Source organism: Struthio camelus, chromosome 4 (assembly GCF_040807025.1).
Source record: "Struthio camelus isolate bStrCam1 chromosome 4, bStrCam1.hap1, whole genome shotgun sequence".
Lineage (NCBI taxonomy): Eukaryota > Metazoa > Chordata > Aves > Struthioniformes > Struthionidae > Struthio > Struthio camelus.
This window is the reverse complement of record NC_090945.1, coordinates 68,589,533-68,614,096: the sequence shown is the minus strand read 5'-3', so window position 1 is coordinate 68,614,096 and position 24,564 is coordinate 68,589,533. Positions and strand designations below refer to the sequence as shown.

The 24,564-nt window shown below is 37.3% G+C and overlaps 1 protein-coding gene across 7 annotated transcripts in view; it reads right to left on the bottom strand.

Annotated features, from left to right (window-relative positions):
* The window catches only part of KCNIP4 (potassium voltage-gated channel interacting protein 4), a 434,674-nt gene that overhangs the window by 28,839 nt on the left and 381,271 nt on the right, over positions 1-24,564 (bottom strand). For all 7 annotated transcript variants that reach the window (XM_068943280.1, XM_068943281.1, XM_009673308.2 and 4 more), the window contains one exon: positions 22,320-22,444. In XM_068943280.1, coding sequence (XP_068799381.1) covers positions 22,320-22,444 — 125 coding nt within the window. The remainder of the gene's footprint in view (positions 1-22,319; positions 22,445-24,564) is intronic.

The following is a 24,564-nucleotide window of genomic DNA, read 5'->3' as shown; positions in this document are numbered from 1 at the left end:
ATATTCTGTGTTTCATAAGTGCACATTTTTGTATACTTAGCTTGTACTGACCTCCCATGGCTAGAGATCAGCTGTGTAGTAAAATTACTCAGCAAAATTATCAGCAAAGCTTTATCAAATAGGAACATTTCTTAGAGTATCTATGCTAATGTGTTGTATCAGCAAAGCTTATGACTGAAACGTACGGTGTTCTTTTTAGGCTAGCTTACAGACCAGTAGAAAATCCGAGCACCAGAGAGCTCAAATGATCTCCTGAAAAGTCATCAGCTACAGTATTTAAGTATTACAGAAATTTTCTGGAACAAGCCCACTGACATCCAGTTCACAAGTAATTCCAGTCCCTCCTCCCCCCAGCCACGTGTCACAGAATCACAGAATCACAGAATGGTTGAGGTTGGAAGGGACCTCTGGAGATCATCTAGTCCAACCTCCCTGCTCAAGCAGGGTCACCTAGAGCATATTGCCCAGGATCACATCCAGGCGGGTTTTGAATATCTCCAGGGAAGGAGACTCTGCCACCCCTCTGGGCAACCTGTTCCAGTGCTCTGTCACCCTCACAGTGAAGAAGTTTTTTCTCAGGTTTAGGTGGAACTTCCTGTGGTTCAGTTTCAGTGTATACTGTGGTCAGCAGTAGTGGAAATGAGGTACAAACAGTCTTCCAGATGACTGGAAAAGGCAGGGACTTGGGTGAAATACGTCTGCGTGATCTCACCATGCCACAGAGGAAGTAGAAAAACAGATAGATCTCACCTGGAAAGGACCCAGACCCCTGCACACCCCACACAAAGGCTGACACATTATTGTCATCACTACACCCACACTAATGACTTTTGCCCAGTACCTGTGTTGATCAGGAGTTGTACTTCAGCAGCTGAGCCAAGCAAGTATTTTTAATACAGACACAAGGCTAGTTCCAAAAACAATTCAGTTTATAAGTCTCACCAACTGCCACTTTCAAAATCTAAATCTACATCTCTGACCCTCACTAGCCTGAATAGGTTTTGCCAATTCACTCCAGATAATAGCGTTCCTACTCTCCAGTGTTGCTATTCAGGGAAAGGCTCTTCAGGCACAGGCCCGTTAAACTATCTGAAAAAGAAAACTAAACTCCTAGCAGCCAGGAGGAAGGTAGTTACAAAATGAGAAGGGTGGAAGGATAAAAGAAAAATAGGAAAAAACATCTCAAACAAGCAGTGTAACATTTAAAAATGGTTTGGGTTTGCCGAAATGAATAATGATTCCAAGTGCTGTTATGATTAAGCCACTAGATCATTAAAAATGCATATTTCTTATACTCAGGTGGATAATTGGCTGAGCAGAGGTGGTAATGTTACACTGCATTGAGTTAAAACTGCAGAACAAAAGTTAAAACTGGAAGTGACAAAAAGCAATTCAACACTGGAATCAAGGAATTTCAATGTCAAGATTTCTGAGGTGTTTAATTTGCCTTCCTCACCCCTGCAAATCCACAACAGTGTGTTTCCAGTACTCCTTTGAATGTCTGATGTTTAAAGTGCCATGACACTTTATCTCGGATATAGGGTAGCTCAGGCTGTTTTCCCGAATTCAAGAGCTACTCAGTGCTGCTGAAGGATGGATCTTGCTTCTGCTCATTTCTGCACATGCTTCCCTCTGCTCTACAGGGAGGTTTTTCCTCAGTCCGCAATGTGTCACTGCTCCTCGGGCTGCCGCCTTACTCCTACCCGTCTCTTTCCCTTTACCCTTGCAGTGGTGCATCAAGCCCTACTTCACATATTTTCTGTGTTCCCTGATTCTTGGTAGAAGCGGTCTATCAAGCTCACTCTGAATCCCCACATCTCAAAAACTCTTCTAGATCCTAATCTTTTTTTCCCTTTCAAAAGATGTTTCATACAGTTTAAACAGGTTATCACTGAATTTTACCCCATTTATCAGATATAACAATCTAAGATCAAACTGAGAAGGCATCAGAGAGATGAAAACTTCCCATCTGACAGATCCAAAATCGCAGCTCACTTTCAAGAGCTAGCACGGCTTGTGAAAAGCATCTCTGATAATATTCTTCTGCACTCTTACTTTGTGTCACATCCTGTCCTGTTGCTGTAGCGTAAGCCAGAGAAGGTGTGCAGGATTCAGGATTCCCAGCATGAAGAAGTGTAAGCAATAGCATCATGTTACATTGATGTCATAAATTCTCAGGGCAAACACGAAAAAACAGTGCTCCCTGGGAACTGTAGCGGCCATGGAAGGAGGGTTGATCTTAATTTGGCAAACAGAAGTAATACTGAAAAATGAATTATTTTTGTATTCTTTAAATAATTTTCTCTAGTATCCAGATAAGTATTTATGCTACAGATGAAAATGGGTTATATTTTGAATCAGTGTTTTTTTTTAATTGCCAATAAGTAACGGTAGCAGATAATGCCTTGATATGGACCTGCACACACAAGCAGATATTAGCTGGGAGAAGTTTATACACTAAATGTCCCTGAAATATCCCATAGTCACAGGGAGACATAGACACAGCAGTAAGAGAACTCACTGCCCACTGCACCTTAATCCTCTAGGGCCAATGCAGGAATTGCCTTTTTTTAAGGATACTGTGCTCAACATCTTTGCAATTTACCTAAAATCCAGCTGACACAGCATACAATGATTTAGTCATGTCTGTAGACTATTTGATGTACTTCAGGCAGAATAGAAACACAACCTAATAAATTTCTAGAAAAAAATTGTTTATATTTTATTCATACTTAATAACATTGTTTAATTTTTATAAACATATTGCTCATAGCTGTATGTCAAATTTAATTATTTCCTTACTTATATTTAATACAGTTATATAGTTTAATATATAACACATTAATTTACATTTAATACATGAATATTGTATTGATTTTACTTTGGAATACTTTTAACGTTATGGATGTATAAACTAAATAAGATTAAGTTCAGACTGACCACTCTTAAAGCTGTATAATAAGAATACATAAATAAATAATTTTAACCCATTTCTCTGTAATAAATATAAATCTACCTTATCCTTGATATATTTATTGGGAATAGATTGCCTATTGATTTTGAAGTGAGTGACAATGTGAATAACTTTATGTCCTGAAAGGACAGGATTCACTTTTGATATTGATTTTTTTCAATTTAAAAAAAAACCAGAACACAAATCAGAAATGATCTTCACAAAAAAGGGCTGGGTAGCACTCTTGGAATTCAGATTATATTATTGGGCAACACAGGAGAAAGACCAAGAGTAGGAGAAAAACAGCTGTAGCTAATAAAAGTGAAATGATTGCAGAGAGACTTCAAAACAGATGGGACAAACAAAACAAGGTTTTTGGATGAAATAAGGGTTTGGTGTCATTGAAGGAAAATCAAATGCAGCCTGAAAAATATCTCAAAAGTGAAACGCTATGTATTAGTCCGTGAAGCAAACTCGGAAAAGAAATTCAGAGAAACTCTCTTGAAATATTTGAAACGCGGCTGCACAAAGTGCTAGAAATTAAGACTGGGAAAGCTAATTTTAGAATAGTTAGATGATTCAAAAGATCTTTCTTTTCTCTTATTGATACAGAAAAAAATATCCCAGACAAACATAAATATGGTTCTTTTTTTCCATTCCTTTGCTCTAAATAGTTCTAGAAGAAGCAGCAGAAGGTAGGTGGAGAGGGGAGGAGCTGTTTTACTGCCATAGTAATGTCAACCTACGAAGGCAATGGAAGCACGGAGATCAAACTGTAAGCACAGTAGTGTCCATTACATTTAAGTGTTAGTAAAACTTCACGGGGTTATTTTTCCTAAGGATAAACTAAAAATAAACCCCATCCTTCTAATCTGCTGTAGACAGTCACTTCTCTGAACAAGTTCTTTGAACTACTGTCTTCTGGATGGCTACATTGTCAATATTTGGGCTTCTGCTTTTTAACACCTCTTTTTGAAAGTAGATGAATGACAGAAACATTTAGTTTCCTTTGTATTGATTTATCATTCAACACTTCCACATCAAATGGGAGCTTTGAGGAAGTTCTTGGAAAATCAGCGCATCTATGAGATAATTGCAGTGTCTACAGAAGAGATGCCTACTTTGGTTCCTTTGATCAGGCAATTATTCCCTCACCTCTCTGTTCTTTTCTGTTTGCCAACTATAAAAGCCAGTTGGTCAAAGCAGTTGGGAGGGGGATTGACAGGATAGTGTCGCAAACTTCACGCAGAGCATGAGAACTGACTTTATTCTATCTTTACGCCTCTCATTTTGGGATCTGGCCAGGTGCAAAACTACTGCCTACACTACAATGGAACAAACCCAGACCTTGCCTGCCTTTCTTCCAAAAACTTATTGAAAGAACTGCAGTTTATTACCGAGAAACAAATGTGCTTTGCTGACATCTGACAATACTTGTATACCAGGGAAAATGGAAACATTACGTTACAGGAATCCCTTAGCAGATACATCAGCTGAGCTCATGTCCCCTTGTACCATAAAGTAGAACATCAAGGTGCAAAAGTTCAGTAGTGAATCAGACCCTGTACATCTTTACTAAACCTGTGAATTCCCTGCAAGACGTTCAGTAGTTAAATCTTTTTAATATAAAATCAATGGACTATACTCCACAATTCTAACAAGAATAATTTAGAAAAACCCAGCAAGTCTCAAATGTCTTCAAAGCTATCAAAAGAGATTACTAATTCATTATTACAGCCCTGTAGGCATATTGCTTGTTCCTTGGCCAACGTGAAAAACCCAGCAAGTCTCAAATGTCTTCAAAGCTATCAAAAGAGATTACTAATTCATTATTACAGCCCTGTAGGCATATTGCTTGTTCCTTGGCCAACGTCTCCATTTGTTTATTATGGAAAATATATAATTTTTGCTAGGCTAAATTACATTGGCTTTACTTATTAATTTTGCACCAGTATATCATTAATCATCGTCTCTTCCAGGCCACAAGTGTGGCAGGTCTCTGGTTTCATTAAGTACAATTGTTGGCAAAGACAGATATTGTAACAAGCCGTACTGACATACCATTCCTCCAGTAGGGAACGACTGGATTCTGTGCCCTTTCATACTTCACACTGCAGTGAAATGGCCTGTCACTGACTTCTCAAAAGAAAATGAGAAATGAGATACGATACAGACTGTTGAGTTCTCACTATGGAGAGGGAATTAGAGAAGAAAGGAATCAGGGAGGAACGATGCACACCCAGCTCCCAGTCCTTAGGTAGAGCTGGGGCGCAATCAAAGTGCACACACCGATCCATGGATTCAGATCTAGTTATGGTAAACTGCATTTGATAACCCAAAGTAAAGCCTCAGTTCAGGAACTGATGTGACTTTCTCTTTTGATAGATACATCTCAGCTAGCATCCTAGAACTCCTCAGGAATTTCAGATGCTTTCCATCAGGATTGACTGCTACCCATAACCTATATGCAATTATTTTTAAAGTACTATCTGCTAGTCACAAAAAACAGAAAAGCAGATTCATTGCCTTCCAAGTCATTGCCATAGACAGTGAGAACGCACAAAGACTGTATATCCACTTACTCTCCAATGTGCAGAAATGGGAACAGGAGCAGATGCAGGTTGCAGTGGAAGGGCACGCTAACAGAAAGTTTTGAACTTGTGTGCATTGGATATCTGCTCATCAGTAGTGGCAACCACATAGGGTCAAAGAAAACCCTTCTTTTCTGAGGGTGATATGTTCAGATGAAACCATAGAATTGAGACTTTTGGGAAAATTCACATTATACCATTTCATATCAAAGCCACAAAGGACTTTGAATGTAAATAAGAAAGTATAATGTCTTTCCTTCTGCTAGACAGGGAAGTCCCCTCCACAGTTTACATCCTCTAATACTGGTTTAGTGGAAGTGTTACCAGGTACTCCATCCAAAAGACACAGGACCAAAAAGATGCCTTTTTTTTCATGCCACTTACCCATTGACAGAACATCAGCTAGTTTTCTCAGAAAGAGAAGATAAACAGAGATGCCTCAAAGGAATCAGAAATCTACATTTTTTACTCTAATCAAATTATGAGTTTCAAAATGATTACACAATAATTTTTACTTTTGCTAACTTCCTAACATTTTAAAATTATATTCTATATTTATGTTTACATGAATCTTAATGAATTTGTACATAATTTTAATGTTTTATTAACAATGCACTGATGCATAAAGAACTCCCACACTGCTGTGGATCTGGGTATGCCAGAGGCCAGAACGGGACTCAGTCAGGGACTTTTTCCCTGATGTAACCATTTTGATATCATAATTATTAGGATAACTGTGCTCTGCTGGTGTCAATCATCTGATTTATGCCCACTGACAACCTTGCCCTTTCAGATATTTCTGTTTCCCTCCCGCCAAGTTGACTCCAGCTTTTTCAAAGACTATAATTCATGCTCCGTAATTATACTATGTCTATTTAAAATGAAACACATTAAAAGTGTAGGAGTTAAAATACAGCTACAGCTGAAGGAATTTCATATAATTTTTGATATAAAATGTTTCCTGGAGTAAAAAGAAGATTAATTAGTACATCAGTGAAGCCTTTCCTACTCTGTAGGAGTGCTGATAGACTCAACACATTAGTATGTGTAAGATATAAGAAGATACACAGAGAGAAGCAATTTTTCAAGTCCAAAATATAAAGTGTTTTTTTTTTAACCACACTGCATGAAATTACTCTTATGAAGGATTTAATTCTAAGACTATCATTAATATTCTTTTCATCTATTTGACATTATCCCTACTATGTACAACAATATACATTATATATGAATGAATATGTTTATAATGACCTATCTCGACTGATTTTCGCTCGTTTTCTCTAATGAATAATCTGTGTTCAATTCATTTACATTGAAAACCACTGGTGTTTTTAATTTCAATTATCACTTCTACCTATTGGGTTATCAGAAGAGAGACAGCTACTAATTTAACCCTGTCTGTTGAAATTGAACTAGTTCTTAGCTTTTTTTTTTTTTTTTTTTGCTTAGGTTTCTCATCTTAGCTTTCTCAAGACTCGTCTATAAAAAAGCTTTCACAGCATCTTTTCTTTATCAAAGGCTATTTTTGTTTTATATTTTTAAAACTAAACTCTGTGCATTTAGAAAAGATTCTCTATCATAACCAAGCAATGAGGAATGCAGAAATATGTTCACCAAAAATATGTGTAGGATCAGACTAATCTGATAATTTCAACAGGGCTAAAATTTTCCCCTAAAACAGCTTGCTATTGTTTTCAGTGACTGCAGAATTAAGCCTTACAGTTCAGAGCATATAAGAACATACTACGGTCCATTATACTTGAATATACTTATGAACCTTGACAGTAACGGAGGTGAAGAAATACTTTATATTGAGCCTATAGAAGCTCTATGGGATGAAAGAAACGCAGAGTAACACGTAAGGAAGACTTTTTTTATGAATTGGTTAGGGATGGTTACCCGAGACAGTCGTGTGCCCCAGTCCCTGCTCTAACGCCTGCCTGTGTATGCGTCCATGTATCCATGTATGGTTGCAGGTACAAGGCATATGCAATTCTCAAAGGAAGAGCTGGAAACCAGGAGGCAAGCCCAAATGGAGCACTCTGATTACTGGGTCTACAGGGATGTCTGTCCCACCTTTAGAGCTTTCCTTCTTGATCCAACGTATAGTAGAATTACTTTAGCCAAAGGGTCACAAGGTCTATACTTCGGATGACTGGAATTGGAATATCATTTCTGTCACAGAAGCTGTCTTATAGCTCAGTGACAACAGCCTAAATCTCTAGGAATGTCGTGAAAGTCAGCGGGTTGAAACAGTATCAGTCTCTGATAACAGCCATTTGTGAAGTACGTTTAAAAATTCCCTTCAAGCCTTGTCTCATCAGATACAACTCAAAGCTTTTTGCTACTACTTAGCCACTGATATAAAAATTATAATACTTCCCCATGGCACAGCAAAGATGTACAACATTTTGAAACTCCCAGTGAAAGACAGTCTTACAGACAAAAGCCTCTTCCCGCCCACCACTTACTATGGCAGCAGTCTGCTAGTTCCAGAGGAAAACAAGCAGGAACAAGAGAACTGGCTCCCGTCCAGGGTGTGTGACTTCGCACAGTAAATAACAATCAACACTTCTGCTGCTTCCACTATGCAGTGGCTACATGCCAACGACACTTCTCATCAGTGCTGCTCTTTATTTAGCAGTGCCCGCTAACTAGTTTATTTTTTAGTTTCCTATTATTAGCTCTGGCAATAAAACAGCAGTAAACAACCTGGCTAAGGATTAGATCTTAAAAACCCACCCCAAAGCTCACCACATAAAACTGTATGGAGGAGCCCCTAGCATCTCAAAGGTGCTTACTGCTTCTATCCTTGCTTGTCACTGCAGGAGGGCATTTTTACAATACTGACTTCACAAACAGGCAGAAACTATAATTAGATTAAATGTAGCAGAACCTATGCTTCCAATATTGAGTGGTGTGGTTTGCCATAAACATTTTAGCAACGACAAGGTACTTTATTTCTTGGGAAAGGCTGTATTTATGCCTGCATTACTTCTGGGGCTTGTCTTTCACACATTCTAGTGCTTTTGGTCAGGCTCCTTCAAAATGCCTGAATTCAATGGAGAAGGCAACATAAGTGGCTTCCTGCTGTGCTAGTCACGCAGGTGTGTTCTGTTAAACCTACACAAATAATTCAATAGGATAAAGGATATCACCAGTCCCTAACAGCAGAATCTGAGTATACCCAAAATTCACTACTTGAAGGCCATGAGAGGCCTTTGTTTCATTGTTCTTATACGAGGCAGTTGGAGTTTAGAAGCTTAGAAGCTTTAGAAGCTTGCTTTTAATTTTCACCAGAAACTCCTTGTACCCTTAAAGAATAGAAAATTCACTGAGGAAGAAACTGTATGAATATTATTCTGCCAGAGGGTTTGATCCTCTCATGTTATCAGACTGGCACAGTCCATTGTTATCAAATGTTTTATAACCACATTTGAAAATTAGAAAATCTAAGTGCAGCACAATGAATTATGAAGCAACCTCAGTGTGTAAAGTAAAAGAACTATACTTCTGATCAGATTTTTTTTTCCTATGTTAGAGATAACTAGATGTCAATACTTAGTACTGACACCAAATTAAATTTTCATTTTAATCCAGATATTAGAACACTGAGAATTTTGCATTTCAGGGACACATCTCTGCACACAAGACATTTGGTTTGAAAGTCTGTAGTAGCTCATGTTGCTTCAGTACTTTACTAAGAGTGGCTGCACTTTGTTTCTTTCAGAGATGTGCAGTGGTAAAGGCAGATGAATCAGTATTTGGTTGCTACTAATTGTAATGAAATGCACTGAGGAATTTCAGTTCCTACAGAATCCTGTCAGCTTGCAGAAATGGTGAAGAGCCTAAAAAGTCAATGGGGAGCAAGTTAGAAATGGGAAGTCAAACTTTCTACTCATCATTTATATTTTGTATTTTATATTATATTTACAGTAATACATTTATCCTTTGGTAAGGGTTTTTGCTTTTTCCACTATTAACAACACTTTTGCAAACCTGAGGACGAAAGTGCTTGCCTGTATAAATGTTTATAAAACAGAGCCTGAAGCTGCCATAAACAGGATCAGATTCTCCAAGTACTCTGAAAATCAGAAGCAATTGAAATGCAGTGAAGGAGGTGAACTATTGTGAGTGAGAGAGGTAGCTGGTCCATGGGAAGAAATGCTTCTACTGTGTTCAGAGAGTCACGACAGGATGTCCAATCCTCTAGGCTGACTGGCATCCAGTGTCTGCAGCAGACTCCTCTCTCTATGTACCAAAATCTCAGTGTTACTTCTGCACTTGCCCAGCTTGCCACCACACTGCACCTACATTTCCCTTGTTCTGGTATCTGAAGAAGTCATCCCAGAAATATAGGCATATAATACACAAAAAGCTACTTGACCAGTAGAGTTCTGCTGTTTTTGGTGATCACGGAAGGGCCAGAATGGACTTCGTGGCCATACTTTGGGCCATAAATCTAAGCGCCTTTGAGAATTAGAATGATAAGTTTCCTAAGACAATGGAAGATGTATCATTGCTACTTACATATAAGATATTGTTTCCATAGTTAAGTAAAAGCCATTTGAAAAATATCAAAATGCAATTTGAAGTTTAGTTAGGAACATAAACTGATAACCTTTTTAGTACACCGAAACCTTGAAATAAACTACATAAATCAATCTCTTTATGATTGCTCTGAAACCTCCCCTGTCCCATGTGTAGGTAATTAATACCCTGGTTTTGGCAAAGGTTCTAAAGTTTGTCACATAAGTCAAAATAATTGGAATTAACTACTGAAATGAAACTAAATAAAGGGTGATTAATAGTTGCCGTGATATTTTTGTGAAAATATGAACATCACATGAGATAAGAAGCTAAAAACATTTTGCAGTTAGAACGGATAACAAGAAGAGAAGAAGATAACTAGGGAATCAGACACATCTGAAAATAGAGTATGCATCACAGAGGGTAGGCCTAAGACAGAGATTTCATTTCTCCTAGTAGTGTGATTCCTTAAGGAGATTTCTTGAGAATGACATTGCTTGAGATAAACGCTTCTGGCAAAACCTGCTAATTTTTTGGCACGTAAGACTTCTCCTTGTCCCATAATTGCAGTTTCTGAAAACTAAATAAGAAAAGAAGACTTGGATCTCATTACATGTGATGGTACCACATCTCTTGTTCAGTGAAGCAGCTGCTATACAATTTGCTTTATCTATTTTCAGCATTACAGGAAGGTAAGTAGATTTTTTGGAAATCAGATCCAGAATGCTTATCTAGTCAAGCCTAAGGGGTGATGCTAGACTCAAATCTGGAGTATTTTACAACTTAAAGGTAAGAAACAGGAAAGTAATTAATCTCTAGCTTGTTCACGGAATGTCTAGTGTGGAGACAATTCAATTAACAATAAACGGAAGGGTTTAAATCTTAGGACCCTAGTTAGGACTGGGAGATGAAGCAGAAAACTTTTCAGAGTGCTCTTAGATTTTGCAGAAGCTACTGCTCCAAGGAACTCTGTCTGAATGTGTTATTCCAATAACAAAATGGAAGTAGGCAGAGCAACCCCTTCGGTTTCAGGTCCTCTGTTTAACAGCTGGGATTACTGCAGTGGCCCCGCATACTCACAACTCGATTGGGAGGCTTGACGGGAAAGCATGCTCTTCCACAGTGTATTCACGTAGGAGAGAAGAAAAATGATTCTGAAGAAATCTGAAAAAAAGTCCCACATTTTTTAAAAGTGCAGAGAAACAGGAACAACTATTGTGTATCTACTTGTTAAGAAAAAAGAAGTCAGACTGTGTTTTGGTATTGCCTCACGTGCACATCCTACGGAGCTCAGACTGGAAGCTTTCAGAGCTGACTACCTCTGATAGAAGGAATGTGTGGTTCTTCTCATCACAGACAGCTAATGCCATGAGGGAAAAAATGAGATGAACAAAATCCTGAGTGCCGCTTTTCTATCTGAAGCCCTGGAATCCTAACATAGGCATTCTTCTACTTAAAAAGCACATGAAGAAAGTCCACAAAATATTCATGACGTTTAGGCAGGTCCTGTTAAAATCAATGAAGATTTGCCACTGACTTCAAGAGAGGCAGTATTTTCATCCTAAAAGAGTAACATCATAAATTCAAGAGCTAAGCGTTGCACGTGTCCAGACCAGGTGAATCTATAAGGGTGGTTAAAGTCTGAAAAACAATTCTACTTGCTCTCTTCTGCCTATCTGAATTTAATTTTGCTTTTGCTTTCACATTAGACTAAAGGGCCCTGTTGTTTTACGTTCTGTCACTCTTCTACTTTGTTCTGGTGGAAGATAAATAACATTACCTGTTTTAAAGCTTCATTAAGAATGATGAATATTGTACAGTGACTTTTATTGGGGTCTTATTATCCTGGACATGTAGAAACACCAAATAAGAGACCGCTTTTGCCCTAAAAACTTAGAAAGCGGCAACAAAAAGAATATGAGGTGAACTGGATTGTTCAGCAGGACAGTAACAAAGTTAGTTGTTGAAGCTGGATTTCCTGCCTCTTGATCCAAAGTGCTCTCTACTGTACAGTTCACTTTCTGTGCACCTAAATCCAATGCTTACTGCAGGTATGTTTATTCACAAGGACAATCACACCTCTGTTGCCCTGATACCTACAATTGCTAGTAGATAACATGTTAGAGGCAAATATTACTATAGCCAGTTACTGGAGGTGTACTTGTAAAAATTATTCCTGATATCTCTTGTTGTGAGGTAAAGCTGGTCTGAACAGTGTCACAGACACACAAATAGACCAAGGAATTCATTGCTAGAAATACCATATAGAGTGCTTCCTATATTAACATGTTAGAAAGGAGGTTACTGTTATTGCCATTCAACAGATATGGAACTTGGTCACAGAGGGGTAAGATCATTTGATCTTGCTCAAATACACTGTCAGCAGAACACACATTTAGCTCTTAACACCAAGAAATTTCAGCATTCACTTTCCTCTCCTTTAAGGATGAACTTTGCTAGCTCCAATTCCTGGGAAAATTCAGTTTCCCACAATTGCTCAGCTCCCTACTGGTGCTCCCCACTTTGTTGCCAGGGAGGGTCTGAGAAAGCTTAGATCAAAGGCTGAGAAGCAATTTCTCACAGAGCTGGGGACAGGCTAAAGCGTTTGGGCTGTCACACCAGAAACACTAAATTAGGCAGTTGTCAATGTGGAGCCAGTGCAGAGTGAAGCACTGGTATACTGTGCTCTTGCAACGCAGATGGAAAGCTTTTCAGTATGATACCTACGGCTTTTAAAGGTGGGTGGCAGTTAATAAGCCAGCCTGAGAGACAAAAGGCTAGAGACTTTTAACTTCTAGTTTCATGATGTTTTTACTGAATCATAGTAAATGTTTTAGTTTTTAGTGAATCATAGTCTTCTGAGTTACAAGGTTAAACCAGGTTTGCCCAAGGCTTGTGATAATCTTCCACGATACTGAAAGGAGACCTGACCTTGATGCTTTGGCACTTTTGATTTCCGTTTTCTTTGATGGATTAACAGTATTTATTTTTAGCCCAGAAGTGGATCAAAAGAAATTTCTCATTTGAAATTAATTCTATTGAAATCAATAAAGAACTTGAGTCAGTTGACAGTTTCACTGTTTTCTGAAAAAGCCTAGACACTGCTAATTTTGTTTAAAATTATCAGGATACAAAATAAGAAATAGAGAGAGAAAGAGATGAACAATGAAAGAGATTCAAAGTCATCTGAAAATTCCTGGAATACAAAAAGGATCTCTAAGTCCAGCCCAGAAAAGACTTTCTATAACCTAAAGTTTTGAAGTCCTCAGGACCCAAATGGTTGAACTGCACCATCCAGAAGCATTACCAGAAAATATATTTATTCCATCTCGTTTAATTTTGTCAGCTTAGAACTCTCACCAGAAAATGTTTGTCTGCTTTGTATCCCTGAATTGCAATGTAAAGGGGAGATAACTTATGATAAAAACTAATACAGAATTATGATGTTTTATATATATACTCTTGACAAAGGAAACCCAGCAATGTTTTCTTGATCGACAAATCAGCTCATTAAAACAGTTTAGGCTAAGCAGCTTCTTACACTGTGCAGTGTTTGCAGCAATGAGAATCAGTAGTCATCTCATGAAGAAAAGAGGTCAGCCGAGAGAAAGGAGATTAAAAGGTGCCTACTCACTGCATTTTTAAATGGTAACGATCTCACTGATACATTGCACTGAATTTTACTTCTCTGATGTTGGTGATTACACAAAACCAAAAATGCAATAATTTTGCATAACTCAACTATCAAGCTTTGCGATACTTAGTCCAGCTGCAGCAAAAAGTAGCTGCAGTGAGCTGTAGCCAAAGAATATATTGTGCTGCTCATACAGTACATAAACGTTTATATTCCCCAGATATCACATACTGATGCACAGGAAAGTTCTATAATAGAAAACAGCTCTACCGGCAGATGTGTTACAACAAACAACTGGCTGGTAGAACAGATGGCATAAACTGTGCATGAAGTATCAACTCAAAATGACTAATGGAATGCCTTAATGTGAATTCTGCTGAAAATACACCAGAGCACTGAGCCACAAGAAGGGATATTGCCAGTTTCAAAGAACATAGAGCAACGCAATCCCACCAAAATATAAAAATGACTTTTCTTGAATAAAGAATGTCTTTTGAGGAATTAAGCGCTCTGCACTGTTACTGGCTTTGGTGCTGAAAATTATGCTTTTTTTAAAGTGGTGCTTAATTAGTGACTTAGCAGCCACATTTTTCAGAGATAATTCTGAAGTAACCAATCACTATTATGAAGGCAGTCTCTGGTACACTAGATGACAGCTTTCACTAGTGAACACAAACTGAAGTACCTCCCCCAACAGAGAAGTAAGTCATGAGATAAATAGAAGTGTAGGGGATGAGTTCATTACTAGTTTTCAGAAAGAAGATTTCAATGTCTGCCAACAACTGCAGACTAATTGAAATGAATGGCTTCACTGAAAGCCTTAAGGTCTGTAAATTTGTGAAGACTGACAACTATACACCGGGTCTGTCAAACTGCATCTCTGAATCATTTTTACTTTCATGTTTGAAAAGTTTCAAGTTTCTTGACTAACTCCTGAAAGGAATATAGAATCAATGTAAACATTATTTACTATTCAGTCTATTCAAAGATTCTCACATAGCCTTGTCTGAAATATGGAAAAGTTCCCTTTAAGCCATGGGTAAATGAATGTCAGTGCTCTTGAAATATAGTAAACATATTTCTATGTTGGCAAGATTTTTTTTTACATTTTTTTCTTCAATCACCTAAAATTGAGAAAGCATTTGATCTGAAGCCATTACTGGCAGATTATAATTGCATTTAAAAAAAGGGAGGATTCAGCTAAATGAATTTTACAGTTTTCCTCAGAAATTATCACTAGATGGAAAAACATGATCTACAGAAATCTGTCTGTTGACAGCAGACATGGTATCCAGCTTCTGGCTTTGCTCACTTGGGGTTTCGCTGTGCTATTGTCTATTACTTAGATTATTCAGGCCGAGCAAGTCACAGGAGTTTTCTAACATGAGCAAACTAGTTTTCAGTTTGCATCATTACTATCTGATTTTGTAACAATATTCAGAACTTCCTTTTCATTCTGTTTTAGTGGTGTTCCTATGTTACAAATGTAATAATTTTACATGCATGAGGCACAGCACTTTCCAATGTCATCACTGAGTCTAATCGAAAAGACAAGTTGCTGGCACTGCTTTGCATATACAGCCCCTGCATGTCCATACCACTGCTGTTCATACACTGTTTGTGCAGCAGGGTCAGCACCTTGGTAAAAACTTTCAGCATAACAACGGGCATGTTTCATGCACTGTTACCCACTAGTGCACCCCATCCTCCTTTTCGCATTCAGATTCAAAGAGCGTTAAAGGTCAAATGTGTTGCTTCACGCTAGTCAGCAGAACTAGATTAGAACCTCTAACTGATTTATAATTTTATTCTAGTCTTTTTTTTTTTTCTGTTTGATCAGAAACAAAATCTGTATCTGGAGAGATCCTGCTCTTGTCAAAATTCCCATAGTACGTAACCAAAGGCCGCTACAGACGCTTGCCAAATCATATGGGAAACACAAGTAGTCTGTGCCTCTGCAACCACACTGACGGATGCTCACCTAGGACTCTGTGGGGGAGGGTGAAAAGCACATTTAAGCTTCCAAAATAAGATTTGGAAGACTGACGTGAGAGGAAAAAACACATTTGCCCTGCTGTCATTGTCCCTCATGCTCAGTTTTTTGGTGGGTTTTTTTTTTTAATTTTTTGTTTTCTTTCAGCCTATACTAATCTTGAATCTCCGGAGCAGTATTCAGTGTAGACCTGAATGGGGTACTCTCAAAATTATATTCATATGTTTCAGGTTTTGCACAAGACAGTGTACATACTGCAAAATGCAAAGCATATATCCAGCCTTCATCTTCACAATTAAACAAAAAATTGCAGGCGTGCAGAAATCATTTATACGATGAAAATTATTTTTATTCACAGTATACATACGTACTTTCCTCAACCTTGCTCTTCTAAGTGACACTTTTATCAAATTCATAATTTTTCAAAAGAAACGACATTTACTTTTTTAAACTCTCACTACATGGGAAAGTTCTCTAACTACCAGGCTATTATACCAAATGTGGATACAGCTACCTTGTTCTTTCAGGTACGTATTCTCAGCAGATCATTTTTGCTCATGAATGAATGAAAGTACCTAATATTTATACCCACAAGCTTTGGACTGGGGTTAGAATTCAGATAAATATTTGTACCTGGCATTTTAGGTCAGCCAGCCTAAGTAGGATCCTTTTCATCTGGAAGGCTTTCTTAATAGCATTTGATAGGCTCTGTCTCTGAAGTTGACTGTAATAAGAGCTAGTACTGAACTTAAGTGCTCTAGGTCATACTGCTGCGTGCAGCACAGAGAATTCTGAAGGGCTTTCAATACATAAAAACAGCACTTATCATAGGAGATCTAGAACTGGTCTTTGAAGATCAGCATTAAAACTTTGAATTTGACTTCCTTGTCAGCTAAAGTTAATGAGGAAATACGATACTATGTCTTAACAATTTTAAATTCTTTTTCATGACCAGCACTGCCTAGATACTACGAGTCATGTCAAACATTAGTCTAAATTTCCACAGTAAGTATTTATGGAGGTTTTGTTTATTATAGTGACTTTTTCCTGTGAAGAACGTGAAAATCAACATTGTATTTGTATTGAGGTTTTGAGGAGATTGGGCTGCTGTATACAATACAGAAACAGCAATTAGTTCCACACAATTAGTTAATCTTGTGTATTAAATTACCTATCTAACCTGAATTTGGGCAGCTCATATCACAGACTGGTAGAAATGCTGGCTGGAAGAGGCTTCTGGAGGTCATCTAGTCTGGCTTGCTGCATCAAAAATATCCTAGGAATATTTTTACAGTTGGATATATAGATATACTTTAGATGGTTAAACTCACCTTATGTTTTTATTTCTTACTCAATAGGCTGGAAATATATTTAATGAGATAAAACAATTCTTTCTCCTCACTTATTTTTTCTACAAGATACTAACAGAGGAATAAACAAAAAGGAAGGACTTTTCCTGAAAAGGAAGGTGAGAATAGTTGAATTTTATCAGGCAAAACAGTCAAATGCTTGAGACAATCAACAGATGAGTTTTACAATCTAAAAACTTGAGCTTCTCATTAAAATTTCTGTGAGACTCACAAATGCAACATTCAGCAATTCAATGGTTTCATCAAACCATAATTGAAATGGAAAATCTTTCAATAAATTGGCACATTTTGAGTTATGCACACACTTGTTCCTACATGGATGGGCGATGTGATGGGAAAAACCTATCTTTGAGTGTAACATCATCAGAGCTATTTTCTTATTGCCACTGCTTGCCTCAGTAACAACAGTAATAGGGAAGAAAGGTGTCCTAGAAAATCTGGTTTCCCAATAAATGTCACAATTATAGAGCTCCCTATTTAAAGCTGCAGTATGTATCCAGGGACATTTTTACACAGGCGTAATTTCAATTTACACTTTGTCTGTATGAAGTTGGGTGAGAAAAATGTTCATAAAAAATCTTTTCACATTTACATGAAAATCTAGTAGTTTCCTAACATAATGTTCCACAGAATTTTTGATGAGAATATTCAACCAAAATTAAAAGATAATTAACATTTACAGGAGTATCTTCTATGCAGCAAAAGCATTATCTAAGTATTTTTAAAATAGAAATATGCCATAGCTCAGGGCCATTTTTAAAACTGTGAGAGATCTATTAATGGACGAAAGGGAAAGACAAACCACATGCTGAGCACATGCTTGATCGTCTGTGCAATTTATTGTGAAGTGCCACTTGTACTAGGCCTGCCACAGAGCCATTGGTTTGAAAGGTTAATGACTGCAGCAATCACAATTTCAATTTACAAGAAATGGGATGACAGGAAGCCAAATACAAAATGGAGAGCTCCCACATGATGGCAGCTGAGCAACAGTTCATCAACAACAGTGCAGTAATACCGTAAAACCAGAGTGCTGGGTGCAACCTTTTGAGTCTGCGGAGGGCTTAGGACTTCTGTTAAGCTCATTTTTCAAGGATAATATAAAAGCTTTAAAATGGCTAAATTACTAAATACAGGCATAAGTTCTCCCCTGGTGTTTCTCCTTAAAATAGTTGTTAGGTCATCTGAAGGCTCTTTTCCCCACCTCATTGTGTTTTCTTTAGTATATCTCCTCTTGTTTTTCAAATGATGACCTTGGCTGCTACCAAAACAACCATTCTAGAGATGGGCAATTTCAGTATTCTTTGGGCCGTCTCTGCAATTATATTCTACTTCTTGCTTCCTAGACCATCGGCTATACTACGCTGCAGTCTGAGAGGCTCTGCAAAACTTTCAGGTACGCATATACAGAGACACTACCTGGGAATCTGTGCTCCCACTGCCTTAACCACTGGCTGGCTTTGGAGTGTAATTTTCTGCACTGGTGAATCAAATCAATGAAAACATCTCTAAAAATGTACTTTTTAAATTTTTATTTAAGTAAAAAGCATACACTAAATGAAATGTTGTAAATGTCACTTACACTGCAGAAACACAATAATACTTTTTTTCTTATTTGAAGTCAAGCAGAAGTATAAGTAACTTACAGTCATAAATACCAAATAACTGAATGTAAGCTGTGCGAAGTTCTGGTCATATCCATCTCGGAACAGATACGGTAAAACTAGAAGGGGTTCAGGGAAGTCAATAGGCTGGAATGGGTTCCCTAATATGGGAGATAATACAGACAAAAACTTTCAGGTAGGAAAAGAAGAGACTAAGTAGGAAAAGTGCTAGAAGTATGTAAAATAGTGAATGCCCTGGGGAAAATGAATAAGGTAATGGTTATTCATTATCATTTTCTCATAGAAGTATGAGAATGAAAGGCAGCAGGTTTGAGATGGAAATCAGTTATTTTTCACAGAAGGCATAATTAAAGAATGGAGTTAATTTCTCACAGGATGCTGTGGATGTCAAAAACCCCTCATGGGTTCAGAAAGTAATTATGAAAGTTTATGGGAAAAAAGTTGGCAAAAGTATGTAAAACACAAAGACGCAGCTGCAACTTTCAGCATAGGAAGTACTTCAGTAGCAGAACGCGGGGTGACCCCTAGCACTAAGTATTGGTGGAATTATTGCTGTATACTTCCCTTACTCTTATACTCTTTCCCTGAGTATCTGCTACTGGCTGCTGTTGAAAACAGGATACTGATTTAGATGGACCCAGTACAGCTTTTCTTCTGTTTCATCAATTGTTTTTTCTTTCTCATGACTGAGACCTATTTCTTGCTGCCATGCTTGCGCAAAGATAGAGAAAAAAATACACTTACTAGAAAGGTTATTGAAAATACACAGAAAATAATGTCACTGTTCTTATTCAGTACTTTTTTGACACACCTAAAGCATTAAATATTATAAAATGGAGATATTCAGGTTCTTCAGAAAGGAGTAATTTATTACACGTATTAAATATAATTAAATTAAACTAAATTAAATGCAATTTATTAACCTATATCATATCACCATAGTATGTATGTATGCATGGAGTCTTATCCATTCTATTTCTTCCAGCTTTGTCATCAGGGTTATTATTATTTGCACCACTATTGACACATTATCTTATGGTGGTGCCACAATCTAACTGTGGAAGGCATCTTAATTTTTCAGACCCCATGTAAAGATAGAGTTACTGTCTGTTCCTTGTCTAAAGGGATAGGCAATCTAGGGATTTAGAGCGGGGGGAAGATGTTATCTGTCCTGTTAAAGCTCCTCTGCCTGTATTCCTGTGTGCCTCTGTGGAGTTTCCTTCAAAGAGGACTGGCTAAACAGAAGGCAAAGCTCATAAGGGAGGAGATTTTGGCAGGACAGTGTTAAGCTGGATGAGAAAGAAGGGAAGCAAGAGGGAAGGTGGTCTGAGGCATGACAAAAGTGAATGATCAAGCAGTGTCGAGGGAGGCTGTCTAGAGTGCAAACTGTGGGAGGCACTGTGAAGCCGTCCAGGATCTGTACCACCAAAGCTGCTTCAACTGTATTTGATAAAAACTGAACAGGTGATAGAGGAAAGATGAACTAACCCACACAGTCAAGATGGAGGTATAGCTGAGGCAGACCTGTCCCATCCATTTTCTTAGGAGATCAGGCAACTGTGATCTAGCACCAAGTTTTGCAGCACAAACTGATATATGAGAAACTAAATAAACCTAAACTCAACTGAAACTTTTGAAATCATTCATTTCTGAGTTCTAACAGTTGGGCTAAAGATGATTGCTTTAAACTGCTTTAGTTTTATAACAGTCACCAGCCCTGGGTATGCTTCACAGCATTTTTGAAAGTAATGGATAATCTTGCAATTATATCGAACACAAAATATTCATGCTCATTAGCTCTTAATATTCAAAGATATTTATACTTATGTGTCTTGGATTACTATGCACTGATAAGGAAATGAAACACCTGAATAAAGATGCATTACTTTGTATTACCATCAAAACTCCTTTGATATCAGTGATCCATCTTTTAGAACACAAAAGCATATAGGGAACTGGAATTCTCCTTTTAAAAAGATGGTAAAATGGTAATCAATTAAAATACTTCCTTATAACCTATTCTCATTTTCCATACCTCTTTTCACACATAGAATTACCAAGACCCTTCATTTCTGAGACTCTAAAAATAATTATTCTTAGAGAAACAGACAGAAGTCTTATTTTATCCATTATACCTAATGCATTTTTACCTTAGATATTTAGAGACATTAGCTCATGATTTGCAATACCTAAGCAATACTGTCATTAACAAGGGAATGTTCTCTATTACCCTGAGGAAATGAAAAGCTTTTAAGAGCAATCACTGTTAATCATTAAAATAACAACATTATATACCTTCTAATACTGGGGATGATATATAGCCAGGACACGTTAAATGACTGTGTACTTTTCTTGCGCTGTGAGCTTTCAATAAAAATGTGTTTTGAAAATCTCTTTGCATGGTCTGCTTTCACTACAAAATATCTGATACCTAAGATTTACATTTCCTCCTGTACTAGCTATTGAGAACATACCATCCAATTCCATAATTGAGCTTCATCGTGTTTTAGCACCATCATTCGTTGTTACATAATTATTTCATTTGTATAGTAAAATGCCAAGAGAAGGCCAAAAGAAAAAGTAAATCAAAAGGTGACAAATGCAATTGAATTTATTTTTGCCTTCAGCTCAGCAGGAGACATAGCACCTGGAAAGCTGCAGTACTCACAAATAAGTTCACAGGTTAACATTTCACCCATGTTTTGCAAGCAACTGATGTTATCTAATTTTTTAAAATATCCGTTATTTTATATCTAATTTTAATTGCATGTAATATCGTATAGAAGTGTTACTCACATGAAAGAAAGGCTACTTTTCTTTTTTCTTTCTTTTTTCTTTTTCCTTTTCCTTTTCCTTTCCTTTTCCTTTTCCTTTTCCTTTTCCTTTTCCTTTTCCTTTTCCTTTTCCTTTTCCTTTCCTTTTCCTTTTTCTTTTTCTTTTTCAAATAAAGCAGCTTTTCTTGTGTATAGTGTTAGTAATTCCAGGGGCAGCTCCTGCTTTGGATATAATGGGGTCCACTCCTGCCAGAACTTAGTAACACTTAGTAAAATCTTTCTGTGCCTTATTTCCCTGCTGTCCTAACCACAGATATCTCACATGCTAGCACCAAGCCCAGCACTGCAGGACAGGAAGCACACACTGGAAAAGGAGGTATACTGCACCGGTGCACTAGGACCCCTCAGTGGGGGTCCCTGCCAAATAAAAAACATTGGTCTTGCCAATAGAGCCCATATATCAGCAGTAAATCACAAATAATGACTCACACACAGTAAATAAAATTGTCAAGTTTATACACTTGTGGAGCTAAAAAGGTCCAAAGAGATCATCTACTGTAGTCCACCTAACCAGAAATTCCTCTAACGCCACGTCAGCACTATATTCAATCTTTCCTTGATCAAAGTCTTGCTTTTCTAACTATTCTCTTCTGACTGCTTTCTAATTCAACTGCATCTTTTGAATATTGAACAGCCCAGTTGTTGCAGGTTTATTGTTTCCTCACTTGACCAGATATGCAATATTTCACTACTTAATCCCATGAGCTTCACTGCCAGTCAATTTTTATGCTACTGAGACTTTAGTGGCCTATCCTCCTGAAAATGTATGATATATTCACAAGTGCTTACGTTCTTGAAACCTCTATATAAGATCTGAAGTTCCTTCTTTGTGAATTTACTCTGTGCTTCCAGCAGTTCCAGAGCTTCAGGTCTATGTCGTACTGTGGCCATTTCCATTTCATCTTCTACAGTGTCTGCGGGACACAAAAGACAGGGAAAAAAAGCTCAACAAAAAATATAGGATGCAGAAATACCTATCCTTTGTGGGAAAAAAAGGAAGTTAAAGAACATTCTTCGTAAAGAATGGCTTTTACAGCATTTAAGACAAACATTCATTTTGACCTCATTAGGAAAGGGAATCTATCTGTTTCAGCAGCTGCACACAGCACGGAGCATAGGTTTTAATCCAGTGTTTAGGATGTTATCACAACATCAGTATAATAATAAGCTGGAAGGTGAATATTTTACAAGAACATGCATGACCCATCCTATGGCTTATCTGTTTCTACAACTCTTTGAACAAAGAAAATGATTTTGTAAAATAATTTGTCACCATGTGTGCCCACAATACTGGCAATTTTCTGTTGGTTAGTTAATGGACAAGAATTCACTGTATCAGACTGGAATTCTTAATGTTCTCCTTTTATTGAGAAGTTCTACTTTGGAGACTGCATAAGGGTGATCTTCCACATTCAACAGTAGGCTTATACTTTGAGTATAGTATAAAGTACCCTTCAGGGCAAACATGATTTTTCATGGTGTGCAGCTTAAGTGGAGAATATATGGACTTTAGTGACCTCCTCATTAGATGAATAAGAATGAGGCCTTCAAGGCTTACAGATGAATGTGGCCCTAAAAGAAATGAGAAAGAGCAATACATTTATTCTAGGTAGAGTTTTAAATGTGAAAGTTCTATACAATCGAAGCTAAAGGAATTTACAGTATGGACTTTTCATATGGGGTACCACGGATATACCTGATCAAAAATATGAACGTATGCATTTATTTTTACGTAATCCCTCCACTAAACATAGCTTCCGTAATACTGAGGACTAATTTAACCACATCATTTTCTTCTTCTGGTATAGTAGTTGTAGTAGCTATAGAAACATAATGTGAGCCCAGTCAAGCACACAGAATTTTTCACTTCTACAAGGCAGAGGATACGCGTTTTATTTCATCAGAGTGTAAGAATACACAGTCTTAGAAGAAGGTTGAATTCAGTTTAATTTTCATAGGAGCACATTCATAAAATACTCTATTAAAACAATATTACTGTTTGAGATCCCATTTTTGTTCTGTTACAATGCAATAACTTTCAGCTGCTTAGGAGAAATCCGGCATCAGGAGATACAGTTCAACTAAACAAAAAAATCCAACAACCTCTGAATATATACACACAGAGTATATATACAATTCAGATAAATCTTCACAAAATTGTAGTATCTTGTCTTATTTCTTGCAAAAGAAATGTTGCTGTTGGCACTTATCTCACGGATCTAAGGGTCAAAGAAGTATTGAAGGCATGAAAAGGAAGAAAACAATTGTCCAAAAATTTGGGACCCGCAGCCCGGGAGGTGTCCCCAGCAGAGAATGAATGGTTCAATAGCAGAGGCATTGGGTGACCAAAAGGTTACGTATCCATTATTAGTGGCTTAATTGAGGGTAGGAGAAACCAATATTTTGCAGTAAGTTTCAGGCCCGTAAGTTTCTCATGTGGGCACACCGCTTCAGTGCCAATGTCTCAATGGCTTCCTAAACCACTGGCAACAGCCTGTGAAAGAGTCAAGAACAGAATTCAGATGACTCGATCCTCACATTATGGATTTAACCTTTAGATCGTATCTTTTTAAAACATGAATAATTTTTCTTAGGGAACTAAGGACCTTCTACTTTATAATCAAATAGAAAAACTGAATAGATAAAATTGCTTTCTAAATTCTCAGTAAATGTCTGAACTGAATTTATCTAACTACTATTCTGGGTGAACCTTTGGAGCAGTCTTTACCTTGTGCAAATCAGCTTCCTCAAACCTTCTAAATGCTACTGCTCTGAATACAGCTTGCAAAAAATTATATGCTTCAAAATGCACAGACACATGTATACTGGGCATGGAGGCAGATTCCAAAATATGACCATGTGTTAATCAGGAGTATGAATACAGATTTATGGGTATAATTCTTTTGTCAGAGTGACCTACTGATTTCTATATATATTACTTTTACTTTCCAGAAAGTATATAAATTTAGACAGTTGAAATGAGCACATAGGAATAAGCTAAAACAGATATCTTTGATAAACTATATAGTCATTT